This window comes from Gastrolobium bilobum, unplaced genomic scaffold (genome assembly GCF_033153095.1).
Source record: "Gastrolobium bilobum isolate Gb01-03AN ecotype WA unplaced genomic scaffold, APGP_CSIRO_Gbil_v1 utg19236, whole genome shotgun sequence".
Classification (NCBI taxonomy): Eukaryota; Viridiplantae; Streptophyta; class Magnoliopsida; order Fabales; family Fabaceae; genus Gastrolobium; species Gastrolobium bilobum.
Window position 1 is genome coordinate 14,126 of NW_026899298.1, and position 22,760 is coordinate 36,885.

General features: G+C 38.2%; 1 protein-coding gene across 1 annotated transcript in view; it reads left to right on the forward strand.

Moving 5' to 3' along the window:
* Window positions 1-797: 797 nt before the first annotated feature.
* Window positions 798-22,760, forward strand: part of LOC133289339 (E3 ubiquitin-protein ligase PRT6) — a 45,481-nt gene continuing 23,518 nt past the window's right edge. Inside the window, exons 1-13 of the mRNA XM_061487256.1 lie at window positions 798-1,080; window positions 1,358-2,431; window positions 2,660-3,888; window positions 3,978-4,118; window positions 5,828-6,071; window positions 6,150-6,869; window positions 7,199-7,387; window positions 7,520-8,196; window positions 14,377-14,428; window positions 14,520-15,159; window positions 15,733-15,941; window positions 16,025-16,566; window positions 16,644-16,748. Coding sequence (XP_061343240.1) covers window positions 1,009-1,080; window positions 1,358-2,431; window positions 2,660-3,888; window positions 3,978-4,118; window positions 5,828-6,071; window positions 6,150-6,869; window positions 7,199-7,387; window positions 7,520-8,196; window positions 14,377-14,428; window positions 14,520-15,159; window positions 15,733-15,941; window positions 16,025-16,566; window positions 16,644-16,748 — 5,894 coding nt within the window. The 5' untranslated portion in view covers window positions 798-1,008. The remainder of the gene's footprint in view (window positions 1,081-1,357; window positions 2,432-2,659; window positions 3,889-3,977; window positions 4,119-5,827; window positions 6,072-6,149; window positions 6,870-7,198; window positions 7,388-7,519; window positions 8,197-14,376; window positions 14,429-14,519; window positions 15,160-15,732; window positions 15,942-16,024; window positions 16,567-16,643; window positions 16,749-22,760) is intronic.

Sequence of the window (22,760 nt, forward strand, 5' to 3'; positions counted from 1 at the left end):
CACCCCTACTCAAATAGGTACAACATTTTTCCACTTTGGGAATAAAGTGAAATGTGGCGAGAATATTTTTTTTTAAAAAGTGTTAAATTTTTTTCAAAAATGAAAAAATATTGTATCCATTTGAATACAATAGTAGTACCAAAAATTTATCGCACGGAGACCCTCCAAAACCATGCCAAGCTTACACCTCTCACGCTTTCCAAGTCAACACATGTCTTTGCTTCATTGAGCTAACATATGTCTCCCTCTACCGTGTTGATCCATCCAATAAAAAATATTGTGGAACATGTACATGTATACCTGTAGAACATTCCATAGGTATCTGCAGATAATAACAAAGCATGATAACAAAATCTAATTATGCTAATAAATTGTGGCTAATAGTAATTATAATTATTGCGTAAGGCACGTTCCACTTACCCCTCTTATAAATTATGCTAATAGGTGAACTTTTCATTCATTATTTACAATTTTTTTTACTAATTTAAGTATAGAGAAGAATTCGTTTATAATTTTTTTTATAAATTATATTAAGTATGATCAGTCATACACTCTTGATTGAAGTATGATCAGTCATGCTTTATAAACAAAAAATTTGTAAATATAACCCTCCTTTCACTCTCACTAATTATTTGGATCCTTATTATTTTTTTTTCAAAGTGTGACTTTTTTATTACCAATAAAAAAAATAGTTTAATATTTTCATTTCTTTTTATTCCCAAAACTAAAAAAAAACTAGGGAATAAATGAAACCGCTATATGAAGAAAGAAGGAGCGAGAAAACAGAATTTGGTACATACAGTAGCTGCAGGTAGCATCATGTTTAACCATATGGAATTGGATTTTCAAGCAAAGTTTGGGGTTTTTGGGAAATCCAATTAGGGTTTGCTATCAAAATCAAGAAATTGAAAAGAATTTCCTTCTGCAGAATCAAACCTGGGGAGTGAAGGTTCCGGGTTCGATCCTCGCTCCTTGTGCTGTTGCTTCGTTCGGTTCTGGCGCTTCCTCATGGCTGATAAAATGGAAATCGATTTACCTTCCGATTCCCAACCCCTCAAGTCACGAGATCGAATCGTTCGGGTAACAAACACTCTTTTCTGATTCTCATAGCTTTTGTTTTTTTATTGAAATTCACACTCTCAATGACTCGATCACTGTTTAGTTCACTCTACATTTGACAAATATAGGATCTTTATTGGTTAATTTAGCAGTTTTGAATTGTTTCCCCTTTATGCGTTGAATGATTCTTTTTGTTCATGAATGCAGATTATTGATTTTTTATTTTATTTTATTTTAGGGTTTGAGTTTTTATATTGAATTGCATGTTTGATGTGTGGTTGTTTTGCATGGTTTTCAGAGGCTTGTCCAGTTTGGGGTTCCTGAGGAGCAGCTTGACCAGCCTGGTTTGGTTGATTTTGTTAAGGATAAGAGGGATTTGATACCTGACCTGGTGTCTGTTATATTGCCTCCGGATGTGGAAGTGGCAGAAGCATTGCAAGATTCTAAATTGGGTTCGAAGAAGACACCTTTGGGTGTGACCATGAAGAAGAGGTTCCATGAGAGCATGGTGTGGTTGCAGTGGTTGATGTTTGAAGGTGACCCGAGTGCAGCCCTGAGAGGCCTTTCCAAGATGTCTGTTGGGCAGAGGGGTGTCTGTGGGGCTGTTTGGGGACACAATGATATAGCTTACAGGTGTAGGACATGTGAACATGACCCGACCTGTGCAATCTGTGTTCCTTGTTTTGAGAATGGGGATCACAAGGGCCATGATTACTTTGTTATATACACGGGTGGTGGTTGTTGTGATTGTGGGGATGTCACAGCATGGAAGCGTGAGGGTTTCTGCTTGAAGCATAAGGGTGCCGAGCAGATACAGCCTCTTCCGGAGGAATTTGCAAACTCTATTGCACCTGTGCTTGGTTCTCTTTTCACATGTTGGAAACACAAGCTAGTGAGTGCGAGTGATTCCATTACTGAAAGAAAGAAGGCTGCCAATGAGCTAACTTTTTCTGTGGTTGATATGCTTTTAGAATTTTGCAAGCATAGTGAGAGTTTGCTCAGCTTTATTGCCAAGTCGTTGTTCTCTTCTACTGGTTTATTGGGCATCCTGGTGAGATCTGAGAGGTTTTTAACTGATGTTGTTGTAAAGAAACTCCATGAGCTGCTCCTGAAATTGTTGGGAGAACCTATTTTTAAATATGAGTTTGCTAAAGTTTTTCTCACTTACTATCCAAGTGTTATAAATGAGGCCATAAAAGAGTGCAGCGACCATCCTCTGAAGAGGTATCCTCTACTATCCACGTTCTCTGTGCAGATACTTACAGTGCCCACTCTTACCCCACGTCTTGTGAAGGAAATCAACCTACTAACCATGCTGTTAGGATGTCTTGAAAGCATTTTCATTTCTTGTGCTGAAGACGGACGTTTACAGGTAATGAGTTATTTCATCTCTTTAAAGGAATACTACTTTGATAGACAAAATATTTAGATGTGGAAGAGTAATGAGTCTGTCTGGCTATCATCCTTTTAAATAATTATGAGTGATTTTTGTTGTGAAGTTTGTTAAAAAATTTATATTATTGTAATGTTGCTATACTTGTTACAATCATGCTTTTAATCTTCTTTCATGATGTTAAAGAAATAAAGAATCCATTTGCAGGTTTCCAGATGGGTAAATTTGTATGAGACGACGATACGTGTTGTTGAAGATATCCGATTTGTAATGAGCCATGTGGTGGTGCCCAAATATGTAACAAATGACCAGCAAGATATCTCAAGAACCTGGATGAGGCTTATATCCTTTGTGCAAGGGATGAACCCTCAAAAGAGAGAAACAGGTCAACATATAGAAGAAGAAAATGAGAATGTCCATTTGCCTTTTGTTTTAGGGCACTCTATTGCCAATATTCACTCTCTATTGGTAGATGGAGCATTTTCTGATTCTAGCAAGGGAGAGATGGATGATGAAAATGTTTGGAGCTCAAATAAGAATGAATCAGATGATGGAGATAACCTAAGACGTGCAAAGGTAGGGCGGCTCTCCCAGGATAGCTCTACATGTAATGTGACCTGTAGGAATAGTGTCTTTGCTTCATCAAAGGTTCTTGAGATAAAATCTGACGCCTCTTCTCAACTGCTTCTTCCACGTTCTGTCTCTTGGTTGATATATGAGTGTTTAAGGGCTATTGAGAATTGGTGGGGAGTTGAGAATACCCCTGGGGTGCTTCCTAAAATATTAGCTCCAAACAATGATAGTGTCTATGATGACAATTTTTCAGCATTTAAGAGAACAATATCTAATTTCAGAAGGGGTAAATATACATTTGGTAGGCTTGCAAGTTCAAGAGAAGATCATGGTAACAAATGCTCTGAATATTGCATTGATGACCTGGAAATTGGTAAAAATGCAGGGAAGGATGGTAAATTGAAAACAGATGGTGAAATTGATTCAGAAAACACCTGCATCCGTCCCAGTTTTGATGATAGTGCCATGGACGAAGATTTTCCTGTGGAATCAGACTGTCTACATTTTTTATCATTACCTGATTGGCCACAGATAGTCTATGATGTTAGTTCACAAGATATATCTGTACACACTCCGTTACATAGATTGCTTTCCATGCTATTGACAAAAGCACTGAGAAGATATTTTTGTGAATCTGAAGTGCCAGATGTCACTGATGTTTGTTCTACTAATTCATTGTCAACAATTTACACTGACTTCTTTGGACATGCTTTACGAGGAAGTCATCCGAATGGTTTCTCTGCCTTTATAATGGAGCATCCAATGCGGATTAGGGTCTTTTGTGCTGAAGTCCATGCTGGAATGTGGCGTAAAAATGGAGATGCTGCTTTACTATCTTGTGAATGGTATAGATCAGTACGCTGGTAAGTCAATTTTGAATTACTATATACTGTTTATAAAGGGTTGAAATTCATTCATTATATTATACTACATCAGTTCTTTACTTCCACAGGTCTGAACAAGGTCTGGAGCTTGATCTATTTCTCCTTCAGTGTTGTGCTGCACTAGCTCCAGAAGATCAATATGTCAGTAGAATTCTAGAGCGCTTTGGGCTATCAAATTACTTATCCCTAAATCTTGAACGGTCTAGCGAGTATGTCCTCTCCTGTAACAGGACAAACTTTTCATGCAACTATGTTATTTTGAAATGCTTAAAGATGCAGTATTATAGGAAGTTAATGGCATATAAGTTCTTGAAGGATATAATTATCTTCTGGATTGAACCATTATTGTTATGATGCTTTAGCAGCCTCGTTGGTCACTTCTTTGATGTTTTAAAGTTCTTTTTATTCTACACTCTGTGTATACAAATGCTCTCGAGTTTTAAGCTTGCTGCTGCATGAGATGCCTTTCTTTACCACATTTATCTTGTTTAACTCATCTAAAGTAGCATCATTTTGCATATGTTCTCCTTTATACAAAACTGATTGAAATTAAAGTCCTAGAATGCCTTCCTACATTTCCTATGGTTCAATTCATGGTCATACTGTAGAAAATATTTCTTGTAGGGTGATTATAAGATAAAGGTGCCAGATAAAGAAATTCTGGCAGAGACTTCATAGCATTTTTGGGTAAAATTGGTTTTGTCTATTGAGTTTGGAGAAATTTGTCTTATGCCACTTAACATGTCTTGGGAGAAGTAAAGAAGGCAAGGTCCGTCATTGTTGTGCTTTGTGGTATGTAGTGATTTGGTATCTGTAGTTAGAGAGAAATGTCAGAATTTTCAGGGATAATTTCTTGATGTTTCCTTTTTTCAAGATAAAGTAGTCTTGGCTACTTTGTTTTCAGAGGCTCTTCTGTGTTGGATAGACAAACATTGATGAGCTTCACTCACTATTCTTTTTTCTTTTTAATTTGTTTTTGTTGTTCCCTTTTTTTAGGGAAGATATATCATTTTCTCCTATACTTGTTTCTCTCTTCTATAAATTTCTGTTTAAAGAAAAATAAACTAGAATAAAAAATGCAATCTTATAATCCATGCGCTCTTCATTTCATCTTGCTGACCTAACTGAATCATTTACTGGTCTAGCTCATTATTTACATGATGTGTACACCTAATACACTGTAAATGGTTACTTTTGGAACTTTTGGGCCCTCCAGGCTCCAGTTCTTACTGTATTTTTATCTTGATCTTATAGTTGTCCTTGAGATATTGTCGTTTAAAATTGGTACCTCAAGGCTTGTCCATATCCTTGCGAATCTTAATTTATATAGTCTAATCTTATTTTAGAACCTTATGCAAATATGCATTAATTGAGTCACAACTCACAAAAACAAGTTGCTCCGCTTACAGTCACAGCCAATTCAATCATTCCCATAGTCTTCTAATTTGATTGTTGAATGCTGTGAAGAATCAACTCTCTTAAAAGCTTAAGTTGTTAAATCAAGGGCCATTAATTACGCAAGAAACCTTCAGGGCTTGAAATACGGACAATGTACAAGTGCACTTTGCCTTGTGTTGTGATTTAACTTTAGTTTTGAAGAATGAGGACAGCATTGATCAAACTCTTGATCACTTGGTTATAGAGGCTTTGATATTATGTTAAGGATCTATTCTCCTAAAAGCTTAAGGTGTTTGTGGATGCCATTGAATGATTTTATATCTCTAACAAATATGGAAAGTTTTGCTTGTTTCCTTTTATCTGAGTCTGACCAGGATCTTAAGATCTCGGATTAATGATATTCATATTTTACTTGTTATGTTTTGTTGTGCTAATGTATAACTCCTCCCATATTTTCTTGCAATTTGTTTGATCTTTTTATACGTAATTTGTTTAATAATGAATGCTTTCTGATTTACAGATATGAACCTGTTTTAGTCCAGGAAATGCTTACACTTATTATTCAGATTATAAAAGAACGGCGCTTTTGTGGGCTAAGTACTGCTGAAAGTTTGAAAAGAGAACTAATTTATAAGTTATCCATTGGAGATACCACTCATAGTCTATTGTTGAAGTCTCTTCCTCGTGATCTCTCCAAGTTTGAACAGCTTCAAGACATTTTGGATACTGTAGCTGTTTATTCTAATCCATCTGGATTTAATCAGGTCTTGTTGAATCTTGAACAAATTTATCACTTTATTTTGTTAGCTTGTATTTACCTAGCTTTTCACCTGTTATATCAGGGTATGTATTCTCTGCGATGGCCGTTGTGGAAAGAATTGGATTTGTATCATCCACGTTGGAATTCAAAGGATTTACAAGTTGCCGAAGAAAGATACCTACGCTTCTGCAGTGTCTCTGCACTAACTAGTCAGGTGCCCCAGTGGACCAAAATCCATCCTCCTCTGAAGGGAATAGCCAGAATAGCCACTTGCAAAGTTGTCCTACAATTTATCCGTGCAGTGCTATATTATGCTGTTTTTACTTTTAAATCAGCTGAATCCCGTGCTCCTGATAGTGTTCTTATACCTGCACTACACTTGCTATCGTTATCACTAGATATTTGTTTTCAGCAGAAAGGATCTAGTGAGAATACATGTCATGATGTGGCACAAATTCCCATAATAGCCTTCTCTGGAGAAATAATTGATGAGAATTCTTCTTATGATGGTGAACTAAGCTTGTTGTCACTTCTTGTTTTACTGATGGAAAGGCACAGGAAGGAAAATGAAGACAACTTTGTACAACCAGGTGGTTGCAGTCTATCTACTCTAATTGAAAGCTTACTGAAGAAATTTGCTGAGATTGATGACAGATGCATGATTAAGTTGCAAAATCTTGCCCCTGAAGTCGTGGGTCATGTTTCTGAAATTGTTCCAACTAGAGACTCAAGTGTCTCATTGTCGGCTTCTGATAGCGAGAAACGCAAGGCAAAAGCTCGGGAGAGGCAGGCTGCTATAATGGTAGGTTGCCGTGTGTTTTTGTTCTTTACGAAATGTTGTATTCTGTTTTCAGTCCTTCATGATTTTGTTGCAAGACAAATCTGAGACATGATGTTAATTATTAAATATTGAAAGTCTAGAATATTTTGAAAGATATAAGCTTTTCATATCTTTCAGGTGAATGGATAGTTTACAGGCTAAGGAAGGCATTTGGTTGCAAATGTTCTCAATTGTGCTAAACATATTTTATTTACTTTTTAATGAAGACAGCCTTGACCTGTTCTGTTGTGCCAATTTAATTGCCTTCAACATTTGAATCATTGTCTAAGTTTACTTGTTTTCTAATGCAGGAAAAGATGAGAGCCCAACAGACAAAATTTTTGGCCAGCATTGATTCTACTGTTGACGATGGTTCTCAACTTGGTCATGAAGGTGACTTAGACACTGAACATGATGCTGAAGAATCTAAACAAATTGTTTGCTCTCTTTGCCATGACCACAGTTCAAAATATCCCATTTCAATTTTTATTCTTCTTCAGGTATATAGCTGTAGCATGCATGCTGTGAGCTAGATAAAGTATAGGTTCTAGTTTGTTGCACTTCATTAAATTTTATTCAATGTTACTTATTTTAGCCCCTGGCTTAATTCATTCATTTTTTCTTTGTACAAGAAATCTAAGCTTGTGAGTTCCGTGGACCGAGGTCCCCCATCATGGGCCCAACTTCGCCAATCAGATAAAGAACACATGCCTATCATCAACACCAAGGAGACAGATACATTAGCTATGAACTGGAATTCAGGATCAACTTCTTCTTCCCATTTAACTCAGTTAGTTCAGAATGCTGCCAATGAATTAGCTTCTTCTGGGCAACCTGGGGAAGTTAATCTTTTTCTGCGATATGTCAAGAATCAATTCCCAGTGTTGGGAAATTTTCAGCTCACAGACACATGTTATGAAGAAAAAGAAAGGACGCCATATACTTTTGAGACATTAGAACGGGGTATGTATTTCTGCATTCGTGATGAAGTACATGATCTTATGTTGTCTTCTGATTTGATGAATGAGGATGAGAAGGTTCCAACTGCTGGAGGGAATCCAAATAATATAATAGATACTGGATCTGTATTGCTTGGGAAATATACAGCTGATCTTGTGAGAGAGATGTCGGAAAATTCTTCTGCATCTGAAAATGCTTGTGGGGAGAATGCTTCTGTTGAATCAACATCACAGCATCCAGCATATGATGGATTTGGTCCCACAGATTGCGATGGAGTTCATCTTTCTTCATGTGGGCATGCAGCACATCAAGGGTGTCTTGATCGATATTTGTCTTCATTAAAAGAAAGGTATGTTTCATTTAGAGTTATATACATAAATTACTATTTTTATGTTTGTGATCATTGAATGCTTCTTCTAGTCACCTTTATGCCTTCTCTTTTGGTTTAAACTATGCCAATATGTCCTATCCTTTTGAGATTAACCAACCCTTATGCAAATTGTTTTTAGTTGTCGCATTTGAGATATATTAAGATAAAAATATACTGGAAAAGACAATTTGTATTTATCTTCTGAACCCAAACACAGATTCAGATAAGGAATTACAAGGAAATTCAACAGAAATCGAGTCTCAATGGAGTACAATTAAGCAACTCAGTATAATAAAATAATAACCCTCAAATTACTACTACCCAGAGCATTCGAGAGGCTCTGGTTCTCTCCCAAATTCCAGCCTAAGCTCCAATATTTTCCAAGTGGTCCCAAAATGGAATAATTCCTTGCCATATGTAACCGTGGGTGTAAAGGTGAGCTGAGGCATGACTCCAACATTCCTCTAACCAACTGTTGACTCAGCAGTAGTATTAGGGGCTTGTGATCCTCTACGCCTCCTCCTTGAATACACCTTCCTGATTCTGACTGAAGCTGCCACATCATCCGTATCAACACTCCCTCCCAACACAATCACCTTGTCCTCAAGGTGGAAATTAGGGAATTGGCACTGAATAACTGTAAAGTCCTCCCAAGTGTTTTCGAAGGATGGTAAGGACTTCCATTTGATTAATACTTCAAGCCCTCCTCCTGCTGTATTCCTCCACTGCAACACATCTTCTGGTTCAGCTTGAAGTTCCCACTCTTCAGAATAAACAGCAGGCAATGGTTGTGATTGCAAATTAGGAGAGATTGCCTTTTGCAACAAGGACACATGGAAGACGGGGTGAATCTTGCAATCTGCTGGGAGCTCCAATTTATATGCCACTTCACCAATCTTAGCCAATATTTTGTAAGGACCATAGTATCGAGAGCTCAATTTTTCATTGATCCTTTTTGCCAAGGACTTTAAACGATACGATTGAAGCTTTAAATATACCACATCTCCTTCCTTAAAATCAGCTCTCTCCTTTTGGGTAATCACATGCCCTTGCAAGTCGATGGAGACTCCCCTGCAAATCCCCTGACTTGAAACCCGATGGCCATCACCTAGCTCAACCGAGTACTTTGGCGTCTTGTCAACTTGCAGATTGAATCTTCTGGCTACCTTGGTACCCACAAAGTTGTGAGAAGCACCGCAATCTATCAACACCACGACCTCGTTCCCTACCCTTCCCCACAATCGCATGGTCCGACTAGAAGAAAGTCCTAATAAACTTTGCATTGAAAGCTGCAAAGCCACTGTTCCACCCTCTATGTCAGAGGTGACAGCTACCTCAGACTCCGTGACCTCTTCGTCTTCCTCTCCTTCATCAACCACGATTAGATGGAGCTGTTTGACTGTACATCTATGGCTGGGGTTCCACTTTTCGTTGCATTTAAAACAGAGTCCCAACCAGTGCCGTTCATTCAGCTGAGCTTGCGTTAGACGACGGCCATCGCTGCGGAGAGTGCTACTTGACGAACTCTCAGCGGTGCGATTGGTCCTTATTCTGGCGTTAGAAACGCTAGGGTTCCCTCTCTCTGTGTTGGACGCTCTCGAAGCTTCGCTTGAAACGGGCTTAACATTTGATAAACCGGGTAAGTTATGCTGACCTATATTCGTAACCCGGCCCATGGAAAAACCCGTTCCATATTTGCTGGACTGGGCCGATCTATTACCCCAACTCATTGTATTGGGCCCACCCTTCTTTGCCCAACCCTTCAGCCACCCATGCCTGGTTTCTTCTTTCAATCTTCAAAGCCGACTTCATCATCTCCTTCAATCTGGTGGTGGGGTGCATCAAAAGTTCTTCCCTAATACTATCTTGTAACCTGTTTAACCAAATGCCTCTGAGAATCTCTTCATCTTCATACCTGAGTGGGCTCACCACTTTTTCAAAAGCTTCTCTGTATTCCGCTACACTTCCAATCTGTCTCAACGTTAGTAATGGACAAAGTGGATTGTTCTGCATTTCTGGTTGGAATCGACTAAAGACCTCTGAACGGAATATAGCCCAAGTGGTGTTCATGGTGTTAATCTCCCACCATTGATATCACTTCAGGGCCTCTCCTTCCATGGCTAAGAGTACCGCCGGAAGTTTTTCGTTCTCCGTGAATCCATTTACCACGAAATAGCGCTCCACTTTGTTGAGCCACCCATAAGCAACTTCACTAGAAAACATCGGTAGTTCGAGCTTCCTCGTTTGGGTATCCACCATGGTTGGGCCTCCTCCATTTCCTCCATGACCACGTCCTGGGTTCCGGTTAGTAGTGTTTTGGAGAACTTCATCCAACCTCCTAATAATTTCCACCAGTCCTTCTTCCGTTCGTCGTATTCTCTCGGCTAATTCATCATATCGTGATTCCATACTTTTGGTCACCACCATCCAAAGCCCTCCCGGATCGGAGAGCTCTGATACCAAGTGATAGGATTTAAGATATATTAAGATAAAAATAGACTGGAAAAGACAATTTGTATTTATCTTCTGAACCCAAACACAGATTCAGATAAGGAATTACAAGGAAATTCATAAGAAGTCGAGTCTCAATGGAGTATAATTAAGCAACTCAGTATAATAAAATAATAACCCTCAAATTACTACTACCCAGAGCATTCGAGAGGCTCTGGTTCTCTCCCAAATTCCAGCCTAAGCTCCAATATTTTCCAAGTGGTCCCAAAATGGAATAATTCCTTGCTATATGTAACCGTGGGTGTAAAGGTGAGAGGCGTGATTCCAACATTCCTCTAACCAACTGCTGACTCAACAGTAGTATTAGGGGCTTGTGATCCTCTACGCCTCCTTCTTGAATACACCTTCCTGAATCTGACTGAAGCTGCCACATCATCCGTATCAGTGTCTTGATCAATATTTGTCTTCATTAAAAGAAAGGTATGTTTCATTTAGAGTTATATACATAAATTACTATATTTATGTTTGTGATCTGTTGAGATATATAAAATCATTAATGTAGCCTCTCCCAACAGCTTAAGCTTTTGGGTTGAATTGGTTCTTTACATGGTATTAGAGCCTCGGTGTATCTAGTTCGATCCTCACCGCCCCCTACTTTCTTTCTAGTGGAATTTCTTTCTACGCACAGGGAGGTGGGCCTGTGCATCATCCACCCTTTAAGCCCAAGGGGCTTTCGTGTGAGGGGGCGTGTTGAGATATATAAAATCATTAATGTAGCCTCATCCCTAAAATTGTGCGTACCTAATGGACCTATTATCCTCCGATAAAAAAAAATTCAACAGACTTCTGTTTCAACTTCGATCCACTGCCAGATCGGTAATGATCCCTTCTTTGCAATCATTTTCTTTCTCCACTGCACATCTCCAAGGCATTTTCTCCCTCATCCGTGCATGGCTCAGCCAACTGCCACGACATCTACGAAGATTATTAAACAACCATCTCACCTAAAAGCTCAAGCTATTAAGTAAAGGCCACTTTAATGGTTTTATATTAAACTTTTCTAACACACCCCTTCACACAAGAGCCCGTTTGGCTTGAAGGGTGAATAATGCATAGGCTCACCACCTGTATTAAGAAATTTCACAATTAAATATTTATTAGAAGAATGGGGGAGGTGAGAATCGAACATGTGACCACTTGGTCACTGTCTCTCTGACACTGAATTAAACAACCTTTTCACCTAAAAGCTTAAGTTTTTTTAGTGAAGGCCACTGTAATGGTTTTATATTAAACTTCTCTAACAAAGATAGAGGACATATTTTGTTTGTCGGATATTTAGATGCCTACTGGGCAATTTCTTATGTTGATAGATGATCCACCTCTTGGGTTGTGTACTCCAGAGAGAGAGGTTAATTTATATCTTGGAAAGTAAGAAACATAATGTAGTTGCTACTTGCAAGATCAAGGGTTGAAGAGGATCCTCTGCTATGGCATTCACCACTGCCGAATTCATCTGGCTAAAGCAACTTCTTTAGTAGCTTCAATTCACGAAGACCATGCACCGACCCTTTTTTGTGATGACCAAGCTTTACTGTATATTGGCTGCTATCCTGCTTTTCATGAAATGACCAAACACATTGAGTTAGATTGTCATTTTGTCGCTAGAAAGATCCAAACTGGAGACTGATAAAATTAGACCCTAATTGTAGTAAAAAGGATGGATCCTTTATTGACAGGAACCCACAATCTTTTGATCAGTTGATACTGATCAGAGATCAAGAACGCATAGGACACAGTACAAACTCTCTTCGAAGAGATCTAGGCTCTCTCTTCCATTTCCACTCCAAGTCTCAAACTGATCTTTCTTATTTCCCTTCAATTATTTATATCTTGTCATACCATGTCATCTCCCCCTCTAACTAACTATTTCGACTTACTAAGAGAAATTGGCCCACTTTTGATTGGGGTTCTACTAACAATACTCCATCCTGAAGTTTCACCTTGTCCTCAAGGTGAAATTCAGGGAAATTCTCCTTCACCCATGATCCTGCCGTAGCCTGCTGACATAAACTTGGAGAGGCTTAGAAGTTGTCTGCACATTCGTATCAGAAACACTGGAACCCAATGAATAAGTGTGTATTCTGGTTACCATATAGAAGAAACCACCAAATTCTCTATTTCTTCCCCTGATAAGAGATCTGGCAGGTCAGACCAAATTGATAGGAACCCAAAAGCAGATTGAGTTTTCAGTGGGAGAGTTGAGAAAAACAAAGAAAGGAAAAGAGAAAGAATACACCTGTAGTGTTTATTGAATCACAAAAATAGACCAAAGGAGAAAAATATACTTCCAAGGGTTCCCCCTTCACAAAGGGTTCCCCCTCTCTTCAAAAGAGCTAATGTTTTGTGCCCAAAATGATAAGCTGATTACCTTCTCCTATTTAACTGCCTAACTATTCTAGTTAACTACTTTCTGGCTTGGTCATTTGATTTTAACAAGCATTTTTGGAGACTTGGGTGTGCCCTAGATCCTTGGACCATTTTTTGATTATTAGCTTCACTGGTTTTGGGAGAAGTAGAGGAACCAAATTTTTGTGGAAAGGTGTTGTCGATGCTGTATTTTGGTGCATATTATAGGAGCATTATTCTTGTATCTTTCGGGAGAGTTCTTTGGTTGGGCAGCTTCTTTGGGACAAGTTCAGATTTGGCTTCTACTTGGTGTAGAGCTCATGATTTTTTAAAGAGATTTCCCTTACAGATATGTTGAGTGATAGAGATGTTTTTTTTATTGATTAACCAAAGAATATACAATGCAATAGAAGAAAAGAGCCTAGCTCCCAGCTTTGAGGAATCCCCCAAGCCCCTGCCTCATGGGGCACATATCCCAAAGTCTACGGATATCCACATTCCTATTTAAAGAGCAAAAAACCAAAACAGAAATTTGAAAGGATAAACTTAAAATTATTTACTTATTCTAAATAGGAGATAAAGATAACAACTTATCTCCTTATCCTAAGTTCTAAAGATAACAGCTTATCTCCTCCTCCTAAGTTCTCTCCCCTCTAACTAGCCTAATCTACTAATACTGAAACAGATTGAAAGGAAAACTGAAGACTACCTAACTAATTATCCTATGATTAAGTGGAGTGGGTAGCTTTGCATCATTGGTTTTTTTCCTCTGCTTTTTGTATTTTCATTTTTTCAGGAATATTTCTTATCCTCGTATCTCTTTGAAAACATCATTGTTTTATCTTGATGGCGTTCTTCTTTTATTAAATAAATAAAAAAAAAAATCATAACAATGGAGATTTTAAGCCAACGGAAGTTGGATCATGTAGTCCACCTTTTGCTTGTGAAAACAGCATGACTTGGGTTAGAATCCTGAAATCCTCTGTTAGTAGGCATTTTTTAATATCACTATAACTCCTCGCCGAGATTGATGGCCTTGGAATCGGGGAGAGCATCCCCTTACCCTGAATTTTCATGTACCAGAAAAGGGAGATTTTAAGCTCAGTCAGTCATACATATGATTAACTGAGTTCTTCAATCAAATCAAATCTGATGAATCTAATGGTACGTGGTCATATATATACATAATGCAGAAATAGTTAATAGATTGGAAGTCAGGCTTTTTCATGATGGAGGGATTGGTATTTTGTAATTATGACTTAGTATATAAGATGCCTAATATACCATATACTGCTTGAACAGATATGTCAGAAGAATTGTTTTTGAAGGAGGACATATTGTTGACCCAGATCAGGTATAAGTTTGTTATGATATCTCTATACTCTTTTCTCCCCTCTCTTGTCCTTTTTGAATTTTCATTCTTTTTTTTTTATATTTTTTTAAAGGGAGAGTTTCTCTGCCCAGTGTGCCGCCGACTTGTAAATTGTGTCTTGCCTACTTTACCTGGAGAATTACAGAAGCCTCTCAAGCAGTCTATTGTCTTGAGTACTGGTTCAATACCTACTGCAGCCCCCATAGCTAAATTGAGCGAAGTGACACATTCACTTCACCTTCAGCAAGCCTTGAAGCTCTTGCAATCTGCTGCCAATGCAGTTGGAAAAGATAAATTCTTAAAAGCCATTCCTTTGCATCACATTGATAGAACTAGACCAAATCTTGAAAATTTCTCTCAGGTGCTTTCTAAAATGTATTTCCCTGGCAAACAAGATAAGTTATCAACATTTGCCAGACTAAACCATTCAATACTGATGTGGGATTCTCTTAAGTACTCCTTGACGTCAATGGAGATTGCTGCACGTTGTGGAAGGACTACTTTAACTCCAAACTTTGCTCTTAGTGCCATGTATGAAGAACTCAGATCTTCAACTGGCTTTATATTATCTTTGTTGCTGAAACTTGTTCAAAAGGCACGGAGTAAGAATTCTCTTCATGTACTTCAAAGATTTAGAGGTGTTCAACTCTTTGCAGAATCGATTTGCTCTGGGGTTTCCCTGAATTATGCAAATAATGATGTATCTGGGAGAGGTATAATTCTTGTTCTAAGTTTCTATTGATTCAAACACAAAATGATTTTACTTATTTAGCATATTTTAATTTTCGACCATCTTTTAAATGTAAATATTATCTTGTTCAATTTGGAAGGTGTGGCTTGTTGCTCATGATTTGCTGTTCTCAAATTGCAACAGAAATCCTGTTCACATTTGACAATTTTTTTTTTTTTTTTTTGGTTTCATATGATAAATTTTTCCTGGTGGTAAATTTGATAGGGTTCAAAGTTGTTTTCTACTGCTGTGTCAAAATAGAAAGGCGTTCAGCCTAATTACTTGTGACATGAATTTACAGAATTTTGTTTCTTCCTTTTAATAAACCTAAATTGGGAAAAAGTTATTCCAGCAACTTTATCGGTGGTCTAAGTTGCATCTGATCTCATAATTTAATCATTTATGTGAATAATTGTGATGATCCATTTGTTTGTGTGCATTGCCTGCATGCCAGAAATTTGCGTGAGTTTATTCCCTCAGGTTTTTATTTTAATTGTATAGCAAGTGTTTTTATCTACTACTGATTTACTTTTTTTTAACTGCTATATATTCACAGGTGATATGCTAACTATCTTAAAGCATATTGAAAAGGACTTGTCGAACACTGACATATGCTTTTGGAGTCAGGCTTCAGATCCTGTACTTGCCCATGACCCTTTCTCAACGTTGATGTGGGTTCTGTTTTGTCTACCATATCCATTTTTGTCATGTGAAGAATCTTTGTTATCCCTTGTGCATCTTTTCTATATCGTAGCTGTAACCCAGGTTGGTCACCTTATTTCCAACTTAATTAATGATGTGTTCTCTGATAGTGTCTATTTCCTAATCTATTTTTCCTATGGGTACAGGCTATAATTTTGTATTATGAGAAATCTCAGGATAAATCATCAAGCAAGTCAAGTTTTTCAGATTGCCTGATTACTGACATATATAAAGTTATGGGTGAATCTGGATGTGCTCTGCAGTATTTTGTGTCAAACTATTTTGACCCTGGTGTTGATATTAAAGATGCGATTCGGAAGTTTACTTTCCCTTATTTGCGAAGATGTGCATTGTTGTGGAAATTACTCTATTCTTCTATCCCAGCACCATTCTGTGATGGGGAATATATGTTGGATAGATCGTGGAATGTCCTGAATGACACCATGGACAGGGCCAATATTGACATGTTTGAGGTCACAAAAATTCAAGAGCTTGAGAATATGTTTAAAATTCCCCCTCTTGATGCGGTTCTAAAGGATGAACTTTCAAGATCTTCAGTCTCTATTTGGTGTCGTCATTTTTGCAAGGAAATTGAATTGCAGGGAATTCAACGTCATATGCATATAACACCTGCAGTTCCATTTGAATTGATGAGATTGCCAAATGTTTATCAGGATCTTTTGCAGAGGTACTTCTAACTATTATATTGTTGTGTAGGGTACCATATTACTTTTTTTATTCATACAAATATATATACGTAAGCAGGTGTATCAAACAGCGCTGCCCGGAATGCAAAACACTTCTTGATGAGCCTGCATTGTGCCTACTGTGTGGTAAATTGTGCTCCCCTAGTTGGAAACCATGCTGCAGGTTCACTTCCTACCAATTTTATTGTTAGGATTACAGTTTATGTTTAGAAATGCATTTCAGCATTTAAAGTTTTGTCTCATTCTTAAGCTGTACTACAGTGATTAATTACAAGCTTGATTTTAATTATTTTCATTGGGTTCAGATTCAAACTGATTGGTAGCTGCAATATCTTTAATTTGAGCTTCGAACATAAGTTTGTATGCTTGAATATATTTTCCACTTTTTGCAGATCTTTCCACTTTTTTCGTTGGCCATCTTACTATCTTAGATTTCTTTCAAGTTTTACGGCATCCTCTAATCTAGAATTAACAAATGTGATAAAGACTCAAGGTAGATTTAGAAAACAGTAGTAGCATTATAGGTGTGAATTATGTTTGTCAGATGAGTTTTTCTTTCTGGCGGAAATTGCCTTTCATGTCAGGAGTTGCAGACTGAGTCTGATTGTGAAATTAAAAATTAATAGGTGTACATGATTCAACGATGTTCGGATGATTAGGAATTGCAAGGAATTTCTACTTTGTATTAGCATATAAATGCTTTGTAGTTAGTTTACTTCCCGTATTACTGTTACTGGTAATTAGCTTTGTTGTTGTGTATTCGCTTGATCATGGTGTGTGCAACACCTGATTAGTTCTCTTATGGTTAGTTTGTTATTTGTAAATCATTACACTGCCTCATTGCTAAGTCAACTCTTAGCTCTATAAATAGAGCTCTATGTGCATCTGTTTGCTACTTGAATAATATCTTCAGAAATTCTCAAAGCTTTTCAATGGCTTGTCTCTCCTCTCTCTCTCATTCTCTCTCATCTTCGTGTTCATTTCTGTTATGGTGTCACAGCCTTCAATCTGAATGCCTGATCCATACCGAGCCAAACCATGTCTTCCGCATCAGATTTACCTTCTTCTAATCGAGAATCATCGCATGCAAATCGAAGTTCAGGAGGATGCTATGGAGGATGTAATAACAGAGGAAGAGGCTGTGGAGGAAGATCAAACGTTTACTGTCAGCTCTACTACAAGTTTGGGCATGATGTAGACTTGTTGCATTGGTAAAGCCCAATCGTTTACCTTCATAACCCTCAAATATTGTTTACAATAAACCTTTTGAGTTGATATATAGTGATTTATGGGCCCTGCACCAGTAAAATCAATTATGGGGCACCTGTACTACATTTCCTTTGTGGATGCCAATACAAGGTTTACATGGATATATCCTTTGAGACAAAAATCTGAGGCACTTCAAACCTTCAAAAACTTTCACTCTCTAATTACAACTCAATTTCAACTCCCAATTAAATCCATACAAACAGATTGGGGAGGGGAATTTAGATCCTTTGCACTATCTTCTTCTTCATGGAATTAACCATAGAAGAGCATGTGCACACACCCATAATCAAAATGAGGTAGTTGAGAGAAAACATAGACACATTGTTGAAACTGGCCTCACTATGGTGTCATGTGCTTCCCCTACCAATGAAATATTGGGATTATGCCTTCATCTCTATTGTTTACCTTATAGTTGAAAAAGAGATAATCTTCAACATCAACTACACCTTTAGCCCAAATTAATTGAGGTCGGTGGTAGATGAACCCAAATAAAAGATACGAAAAGGTTGAAATAAAAATAAATAAATAAAATAGTAATAATATATATATATATATATATATATTTAAATATAAAAGTAATAAAAGAAGGGGAAAAGAAGAAGAGTGGGAAATAAAGAGGAAAAGGACTAAAAAGGGACCAACTGGAACATAGGAATAACAATGGGTCTAACTCTTCACCATGCTTATAGCTCTTCTCCATTCCGTTCTAAGGCACACCGTCCGCCAATCTATATCTCACTCTATTAAGTCTTGTTTTATTACCTTCCCTCAAGTAAGCTTCGGTCTACCTCTACCTTTCTTTGTGTTGAGCTCTTGACTTTTGTTCTCACGGGAGCATCCAAGGGCCTTCTCATTACGTGCCTAAACCACCTCAATCTATGTTCTCTCATCTTTTCAGCCACCGGTAGTACTCCTACCTTTCGTCGAATATCTTCATTTCTTATCTTATCCAACCTCGTATAACCACACATCCACCTTAACATCCTCATCTCTGCTACTCCTATTTTATGTTCATGTTGCCTATGTGCTGGCCAACATTCAGCTCCATATAGCATTGCAGGCCTTACTGCTGTTCTATAGAATTTTTCTTTTAACTTAAAGGGGATTTTGCAGTCACACAAAAACCCAGATGCACTACGCCTTTTCATCCTCCCTGCTCTGATTCTATGATTTACATTCTCATCAATCTCTCCACCTTTTTGCAAAATGGATCTCAGGTATCTAAAAGCATCTTTCTCGGGTACCTCTTACCACTTAGATGCACGGGATCTTGGTCTCTATTTAAAGAGACTAAATAACGTAATGGGCTAAGCCCAAAGAAGATTCTAGAATGGAAATAAATAAATAAATAAATAAACAAATACAATTATTTACAACACTCCCCATCAAGCTGAGGAATAGATATTTATCATTCTCAGCTTGCTAGTAAGCTCTTGAAACCTTTCTGAGGGAAGTCCCTTTGTCAGTATATCAGCTAATTGACGTCCAGAAGGGATGTATGGAATAGTGATCAACCCGCTATCAAGCTTCTCTTTGATAAAATGGCGGTCGACCTCAATGTGCTTAGTCCGATCATGTTGAACTGGATTATGAGTTATACAAATGACGAACTTATTATCACAAAATAGCTTCATATGTACTTCACATCTTTATTTTAAGATCACCAAGTATAATTCACAAACGCCTTCAGCCATAGCTCGAAATTCAGCCTCAGCACTCGATTTGGCAACCACGTCCTGCTTCTTACTCCTCCATGTCACTAGGTTACCACAAAGAAACATACAATAACCAGTGGTAGATTAACGATCAGCTACGGACCCAATATAATCAGCATCGGTATAAATTTCTAAAAAGAGATTGCCATTTGATAAAAACCCTCCTAAAATAACGCTTTATCGTAGGAAGTGCCATAGGGGATTATTTGGTGCCATTCTGTTATATGGGGGAGCTGAGTCAGCAGATGATGTTGTGCATGTGGTTGGAAGAGAGAGAATGATACACGAGGGAGTGCATCCTTAAAGGAGGAAAATACACAAAGATTGGTATCTTTGGGAACTAGGACTTTGGGCACCTTCTTGGTGAATGGGAGAGACCAGGAGCTCTATAATTCCCTTGGACTATCTTTAATATTCTGCCATTCAATTTTATTGTAATTTTGTTATATTGTTTCAAATCAAAATACATTGCTGTTAATTGTTCACAGAGATACAATTGATAGGATTTTGTTATCGAATTAATATAATTGCAGAAGTATTACAAAACTACAATAAACTAGTATGCAGCCTGAAGACGCAGCCAAAACTGCGTTCCGTACCCACGAGGGACATTACGAGTATTTGATTATGCCGTTCGTACTGACTAACGCCCCATCCTCATTCAAGCACTGATAAACGAAGTATTGAAACCTTTCTTGAGAAGGTTTGTGTTGGTATTTCTTGACGATATACTCATCTACAGCAGGAACCGAGTTGATCATTTGGAACATATGAGGGCAGTCCTAACAGCGTTGCGTAGTCACAAATTATTTGCTAATAAAAAAAAGTGTTCCTTTGGCAGTGAGCAAATAATGTATCTCGGTCATGTGATTACAAAGGATGGAGTGATGGCAGATCCTTCTAAGATTACAGCAATGAAGGAGTGGCCAGTCCCTAAAAACATCAAGGCCTTAAGAGGTCTTTTGGGACTTACAGGCTATTATAGAAAATTTGTGGAAGGGTATGGTAAAATTGCCAAACCTCTTACTGACTTACTCAAGAAGGATGCCTTCCAATGGAATAATGAGGTGCAGGCTGCTTTTGAAGAGCTGAAACAGAATATGTGAGTTACCTACCTTGGCCTTACCTAACTTTGAGAAGCCCTTTGTGGTAGTCACTGATGCTTCGGGGAAGGGAGTTGGAGCAGTATTGATGCAAGATGGTCGCCCGTTGGCATTTGTGAGTCAGGCTTTCTCTACTAGAGCCCAAGGGAAGTCAGTATACGAAAAGGAACTCATGGCAATTGTGTTTGCTATTCAAAAATGGCGTCCATTCTTATTGGGGCGTCTTTTCATAGTAAAAACCGATCAACGCATCTTAAAATACTCGTTGGAATAGTGAGGACTAGGAGAGGAACAACAGAGATGGATTTCGAAACTTTTGGGGTACGATTTTGAGGTACAATATCAACCGGGTCGAGCTAATGTGGTAGCCGATGCTCTATCAAGGCAGATGCAGTTTACTGCACTTACCACGGTATCGCTGCCATTGTTGGAGCAGCTGGAAAATGAGCAGTATCAAGATTTAGGCTTGAAGGGAATCATTCAAGATTTATTAATAGGAAGCTCTGCTTATTCGGATTACAAGCTGCGGGATGGGAAATTGCTATACAAAGGAAGTTTAATCCTTCCTTGCACTTCAGGGTTGATTCCTCTATTACATAAGGAATTCCACGAGTCATCATCAGGTGGGCATTCTGGTTTCTTTCATACTTACAAGAGGCTTGCGCAGTTGGTGTTTTGGCAGGGAATGAAACGCGCAATTAAGGAGAATGTTGTTGGGTGTCATATAAACCACCAAAAACCACTCCCCGTTAAATTCGACTAGCGAGTATGTTGCTGGGTGTCATATCTGCCAACAAAATAAATCTTTTGCTTTATCCCCAGCCGGTTTGCTCCAACCACTGCCCATCCCATCTCAGGTGTGGTCTAATATATCAATGGGTGGTTTACGTAAAGCAGGAGGATTTGATACAATTTTTGTGGTGGTTGATAGATTATCTAAATATGCCCATTTTATACTGCTATGTCATCCTTATTCTGCACCTGAAGTTGCTGAATTGTTTGTGAGAAATGTGGTCAAATTACATGGATTTCCTCAATCTATTGTTTCTAATCGCGATATAGTATTTCTAAGTCACTTTTGGGCTGCTCTATTTCGCCAGGCTGGTACATATCTTAAATTTAGTACAGCTTACCATCCTCAATCGAATGGTCAAACAGAGATTGTCAACAAATGTGTAGAGACATATGTATGTTGTTTTTGTAGCCCCAAACCGAAGCAATGGCATGCATGGTTGCATTGGGCAGAATTTTGGTACAATACTACCTATAAAGAATCATCTGGTATGACTCCTTTTAAAATCTTATACGGCTGTGACCCCCCCACATTGTTGCGGGCTGATGGGATGTCGAGGGTAGTAGAGGTGGATAAACTAATGTAAGAACGTGATTTGGTACTGACTCAACTCAGAGATCAGTTGGAAAAGGCACAAAATCGCATGAAACAACAAGCAGATAAGCATAGAAGAGATGTTCAATTTGAGGTAGGAGATACTGTGTATCTGAAAATGCAACCATACCAGTTAAAGTCTTTGGCTAGGAGGATGAATGAAAAGTTGAGCCCGTGTTATTATGGTCCCTATCCTATCATTGAACGGATTGGTGCAACAGCTTATCGATTGAAATTGCCAGATTATTGTACAATTCATTCTGTGTTTTATGTCTCCTTATTGAAGAAATCTGTTTCTGCTCCTTTTCAGCTTCAACCAATACCTTCTGTATTGCAGGATAATTGGGAGTTGCAGGTTTCTCCAGCAACCATTTTGCAGTGGCGTCAATCTCTGCACCACACTTCGAAAGTACTTGGGAGGAATCCTTTAGGATCAATCAACTATTTTGTGCCTTCCACCTTGAGGACAAGGTGTCTGTTTTGGGAGGGAGTATAGATAAAGACCCTCCTAAAATAACGGTTTATCATAGGAAGTGCCGTAGGGGATTATTGGGTGCCATTCTGTTATATAGGGGAGCTAAGTTAGCAGATGAAGTTGTGTATGCGGTTGGAAGAGAAAGGATGATACACGAGGGAGTGCATGCTTGAAGGAGGAAAATACACGAAGATTGGTATCTTTGGGAACTAGGACTTTGGGCACC